The 6361-nt window shown below is 47.6% G+C and overlaps 1 protein-coding gene across 1 annotated transcript; it reads left to right on the forward strand.

Annotated features, from left to right (window-relative positions):
- The first annotated feature begins 3238 nt into the window (after positions 1 to 3238).
- On the forward strand, positions 3239 to 5959 carry mstnb (myostatin b). The gene is made up of 3 exons (XM_029529771.1): positions 3239 to 3684; positions 4070 to 4440; positions 5392 to 5959. The coding sequence occupies exons 1-3, from the start codon at positions 3306 to 3308 to the stop codon at positions 5770 to 5772; spliced, it is 1131 nt and encodes a 376-aa protein (XP_029385631.1). The 5' UTR covers positions 3239 to 3305; the 3' UTR covers positions 5773 to 5959.
- Positions 5960 to 6361: the final 402 nt, after the last annotated feature.

Consider the following 6361-nt stretch of genomic DNA (forward strand, 5'->3'; position numbering starts at 1 on the left):
TTGCATGTATGTGACCCTGGCTTGGGGTCGAGGACGTGGCTCTGTGGACTCGTTTGTAAACACACTCCTCTGCATCATTAGTGCTGCTCATTCAGCAACCCCCCCCCCCCCCACCCACCAACTCAGAGCGTTTTGTGGCCCAATCCCTCGGCCTATTTTGTGCAGCATGTCACAGGGACGTCTGTCTCTAGCCTGAGTGCACTGATGCTGTTTTGTTGTAAGCCTGTGTCTCCATCTGTTCCACTAACTGAGCCTCGCAGCCTGATTCACAGTGACAGCTTCTGGTCCAGGACTCAGGCCCTGGCACAACAACATGTGCTTCATTCACAGAGCTGCATGCTGCGCTCCACACTACAGACACACCACAGGCATCCCATGAATGATTGATGCAGAGCGGGTATCCCTGTGAGTACAACACTGGCGCTCCACACCGATCCGGACTGTCACCGAAACTCTCCCGGACCGGCTGTGATCCGGCGCCGGGAGTGGCCGAGGGCTGTCGGTGGATAAGACCTGACAACTCATCTACTTGGACAAGCTATGGAGCTTTTTGTACGAACCCCAGAGGAGAAAAAATGAGATTAAAATACGAATGTGAGCAGACCGTGAAGCTGCACGCAATTTAACCGACTTCACCAAAACAATCCGGCGACGGGATGAATAAAGCAAGGCCGGCGAAGGGAACATTAATCCGGACATCACCTCACCTGATGCGGCGCCGGCTCTCTCGCCTCCTTCCAGGCTCCTCCAACAGCATCCGAGCGCTCTCAACTTCAAACTTCAACGTTACTGATCCTGAAGAATCGATCCGTTCCAAGCTGTTGCTGCCGCTGCCGGCTCCAGGCCGAAAGCTCCGCCGCCAGATGCCGGGGGCTGATGTGGGAGAGCCGAGGTCCCGGGCTGGTGGAGCGGGCGGCCGCGCAGACTGCTCCTGCTCCGGTGAGTGAGCGGAGAGGAGGATCCGGAGCTCCGGACTGACGCTCCGCGCCTCCACAGGCCGGGGACATGCTGCCTCCTGCCGGCCAGCGCCCGCTGCTAGCAGCTACAGCAGTGGCCTCAGTGGATGATGCAAAAACAACAACAACAACAACACACAACTGAGCACCTGTGACAGCGCAGTCAGCGGAACATTAACAATGTTCCCCTCTACCCACATTAAACACACTATCACGATGACGCGTCTCCTAATTAATGAGTAAAAGCGTTTTTTTTACCAAATCACCACTGAGGGAGAAGGGAGGCAGGAAACAAAAACAGGAAAAACAAATGGACGTTTGTTTTTTTTGTTTTTGTTTTTTTTTTTGTTCATCAGCCCATTTTAAAATATGAGAAGAACCTGTATGAGGATGAGGGAATGCTTCCTTCAGCTGGGTCATTTCTACAGAGCAGCATACTAAATGTCTGTAGAGTCTGGCAGAATGGACTTTTACTCCTAAACACTGAGCGAGCATGTTGAAGTGACAGGCACATTGTGGTTTTGTTGAATCCCCACAGATCAGAGCAGGATCCACGGGGAGCAGCAGCGTGGAGGCCTCGCTGGGGCTGAAGCTGCTATGTGCTCCTCTCTGTGCTAACTGCTAATGTTAGCAATCAAAGAGCTGCTCAACAAATGTCAAACTGTGCATCAGATCAGCTCCACGTTAGCTGAGCTGGCCATCACACAAGCTGCTCTGAAGCCTGCAAAAAAAAATATATATATATATCTCATGAGTGGCCACAGCAGCAGCAGGGGATGCAGATATTCTGCCTGCAGCCTCACTGCTCTGGGCCCCTGTAGGGGTGTTGGGCCACTGAGCAATGCCCAGTTGCCCTGATGGGTAATCTGGCATTGAGTGGGACCAGCAGTTTTTAATAATACTCCCCCAAATAGCACCACACTCACAGCCTCGAATTCCACATCGCAGGTGCAAAAATCCTGTTTTACAGATAACACTGAACTCAAATGCTCACATTTTTTGCCGCAGTTACTGCACTGAACATGGTGCAAAAACACATTCACAGGAAAATAAAGAAGTTAAAAGTAACATACAATAAGTTACATCTCATTACTGAAATGATGATTTCTTTCAGCTATAAAGAAACTAAACCTTTTATTGTCAGACTCGGTCTAAATGATGACTTTGATAATAATGTGGTACACTTGTCTTACCCTGAACCTCTGTGTTAAGTAATGAGTAAAACTCATTATTTTATCTCACTAGACATTTAGAGCAGCAGCTTTGTCTTGGCACTTAGATTCCCTCAATCACCTGAAGTGTCTCTTAAACCTTTTGGTCCTGACTGTAAAATGAGTTCAGACTGCATGCATGCAGGCATTTCTGACTATCTGCTTATCTATCTGTCTGTTTGTTCAGTCAGTCAGTGTGGACTGTGTATCTGACAGGTGTAGTGTAAAGAGCTCAGATCTGGAGAGTGTTATTTTGAAGGATCTTGCATTTGGTTGCTGTTGATGGAATCCACAGGTAAATCCCTGAAGTTCGCCGGAGCTGCCACACGGCGGCGCTGTCCTCCCGTGCTACAACAAGTTTCACCAGCGCCCTCAAACCTGATTTCGGCCCAATCCATCAGCGAGGATCTTCTGTCTCCCCCGATTTCACTCCGACGTAAGATGAGCTATGTTTTCTCACTTTAGAATTGATGTGAACCAATAATCTCCTCACTTTGGCCACAGTGAAGGAAATGATTTCGGAGGCGTTAAATAATGTTAGAATCCAGATTTTCCATTCGAAGCAGGAACAAATACAAATAAGGACTTTTATCCTGATCACGTTTGATGTCAATTTGACCGAAGCAGCTTATTTTAAAAACACAAAGTTAACAATTTCAGCGCACTTGAATGTTTCCAATAAGTCCGCATTGCCAGACTTTTTCAGACAAATGTGTGTGTGTGTGTGTGTATAAACCTGCCCAGTATATATGAGCTGGTTCATCAGTACTATATCAGGATGAAATGTGACAGTGTGGTGTGCGGCCCTGTTGTGAAATCACTGGAAGAAAACCGAACGTGTCCATCCGTGGCCACGCTCAGTTGAGCGCTCACAGTTTGCGTCCCCTTATGGGTTGACAGCGAAAAAAAAGTTTTCAAGTCAGTCGGTTAAAATTCATTGTTGCCTGTCCAGCCAATCATGGTTTTTGACGACACAAAAGAGGCTAAAGTTGGAGTATAAAAGGTGCGCGCTATTAAAGTATGATGCCTGTCAGAGTGCGACATTAATCCAAACGCAGTTCAGTTCCTCCATTAGGTCCAGCTGCACGCCACGGAGCTCTTTTCTTTCTCTTACACCAAGCGTCACACTTCAGAGACGATGCATCTATCTCAGATTGTGCTCTATCTTAGTTTGCTGATCGCTCTGGGTCCAGTAGTTTTGAGTGACCAAGAAACACACCAGCAGCCTTCCGCCACCAGCCCGGAGGACGTGGAGCAGTGCGCAACCTGCGAAGTCCGTCAACAGATTAAATCCATGAGGTTAAACGCCATCAAATCTCAGATCCTGAGCAAGCTGCGAATGAAAGAAGCGCCGAACATAAGCCGAGACATCGTGAAGCAGCTCCTGCCCAAAGCGCCGCCGCTGCAGCAGCTCCTCGACCAGTACGACGTGCTGGGAGATGACAACAAGGATGGAGTAATGGAGGACGATGATGAGCATGCCATCACGGAGACTATAGTGATGATGGCAACTGAACGTAAGTTATTTTATCTGACTTTGTTTTGTGCATACCGAAAAGGGCGAAGCTCAGTCGTCTCCAAAATAGATTTTTTACGCACAGGCAGAGCGCACGAGATGCTATAAATAGGTTTTAATTTCATATCAAACAGCCAGACTTTTACTCGCTTCTAAGCGCTGTTGAAGATGTGGACACATTACTAGTAGAAGTTTTTAAAGCAATTAAAACGCTTCATGGATCAATTAGTTTTAGTGCCGAGCGCGTGTGGTAATTACGCACAGGAGCTGTGTTTTAAAAGCCACGCCAAATATTTTTATTTGCATCAGTTTATTTGTCCGTGCATGTTAAACACACGTGGGCAGTAAAGACAGAGATACTCTGCTCTTCCTCTCTCTCTCCCCAGCTGAACCTGTAGTCCAAGTTGACGGGGCACCAAAGTGCTGCTTCTTCTCCTTTACCCAAAAGTTCCAAGCCAGCCGAATCGTGCGGGCGCAGCTCTGGGTGCATTTGCGGCCGGCGGAAGAAGCGACCACAGTCTTCCTGCAGATCTCCCGGCTTATGCCGGTCACGGACGGGAACAGGCACATACGGATCCGCTCCCTGAAGATCGACGTCAATTCTGGGGTCAGCTCTTGGCAAAGTATAGACGTCAAGCAAGTGCTCACCGTGTGGCTGCGGCAGCCGGAGACCAACTGGGGCATCGAGATAAACGCCTTTGATTCGAGGGGAAATGACTTGGCCGTGACCACCGCAGAGCCAGGGGAAGAGGGACTGGTGAGCCGGACCTTCATTACATTTAACAGATTATTATTATTATTCTTATTTAACAGAACTTGATCGTCATGCCTTCTTTAATCCAAACAAACAAATGTCAGATTAGTCTGTGCATGCTCTCAGTTATCCAGGTCGTAGTTCTGAGAGAAAGTTTAATCTACTGCAGCAACACTGGATTTAATATTTTCAGAAAGAGGCAGTTTATTTGATTAGTAGGGTGAATGAGTAAATGATTGTGGTCTTCAGTTGTCTATCTGGGACCTCAGCACCAGTCACTCTCATAACCGGACCATCCCAAAATCCAGATTCCAGTGTGCTATCCTACAAAAAGTACCTGGATGTTCTGTTGTAGTGTGCAGACGTTTAACTCTCAGTGTGTAATGAGGCTTTGCAGAGTCAGCAGGTGCTGAAACATTCATGCATTTCACTGCAGGTAGAAGGAAATAGGATATAAAGGACTTTTGAAAGCTGTTAATTGGCACAGACTCCATGCAACCACACCTGCATATGGAGAAGAGCCCAGTCCAAGTAACCTCAAATCTTACTGCTTGATTACATAAAAGTTCACCTGCTTCACATTCCTTAAACTATTCTGTGTGACTGTAAATCAGAGTAATTGCCTGCACACACACACACACACACACACACACACACACACGCACACAGCTGCTGCTATCGATGACAAATACACATCACATGGCTGAAATACTGGCACCAGGCTCTGGGGCAATTAGAATGCCTAGACGGCTGAGGTTAACCAACCGGCAGATGATTTAATTTCTTTAAAACTCAAAGTTTCATAATATTACCGTGCAATGTTTGAAAACCAGCCACACAGGTCCACAGCGACAGAGTAAAAGATGTAAACCGAATGCTGTCATTCGTCTTTCTGCTGTTTACTACGAGTCATTGTCAAAGCACAGCATCGTAACACACGCGCTGTCATTTCAGCAACCATTCATGGAGGTGAAGGTCTCTGAGGGTCCCAAACGAGTCAGGAGAGACACGGGGCTGGACTGTGATGAGAACTCTCCAGAGTCTCGGTGCTGCCGTTATCCGCTCACAGTTGACTTTGAAGACTTTGGATGGGACTGGATTATTGCCCCAAAGCGCTACAAGGCCAACTATTGCTCTGGGGAGTGTGAGTACATGCACTTGCAGAAGTACCCGCATACCCACCTGGTGAACAAGGCTAATCCTAGAGGGACTGCGGGCCCCTGCTGTACCCCCACCAAGATGTCGCCCATCAACATGCTCTACTTTAACCGCAAGGAGCAGATCATCTACGGCAAGATCCCCTCCATGGTGGTGGACCGTTGTGGATGCTCTTGAGTGGGAACGGTGACCCTGGTGAAAGCCCAGAGGGACGGGAGGACGGAGGGGCAGTGGTTCAATCTGGCCTCCAACTTCAGACTTGTTGACACAACCAATCCACCAGTTCCGATGTTTTCCTGTAGAACATGGTGCAATAGAACCAAAATAGAGGCCACAAACAGCCCGACTTTCCTGCAGGGCAGCGCTTTCACAATCGGCATAGCTTTTTTTTTTTTTTTTTTTTTTCTTCCACTGATATCTTAGCCAGGGAGGCTTGAAGTCAGAGCAATACAGGAATACACACACACACACACACAAAAGCTGGACTTTAGGGTGAATGTAGACAGAATTGACCCAAGTTATCCGCAAACTTTTTTTCCTGTTGTCTCAGTGTTCTGCGCTCTATCCATTTATACAAACCTGCCAACAGATTATACTCACATGCCATCTACTCCACTTCCACTCTGCTCATAGCGAACATACTACTATACACTTGCTAAGCTATATGTTTGTGATAATCATTTTATGAGTAATGTTTTCAGAGTGAAACCAGGAATCCTCAAGGACTTTTTGAAAGGGCTTGGAAAAACCCAGCTGGAGGCTCCTC

Source organism: Echeneis naucrates, chromosome 21, assembly GCF_900963305.1.
Source record: "Echeneis naucrates chromosome 21, fEcheNa1.1, whole genome shotgun sequence".
Classification (NCBI taxonomy): domain Eukaryota; kingdom Metazoa; phylum Chordata; class Actinopteri; order Carangiformes; family Echeneidae; genus Echeneis; species Echeneis naucrates.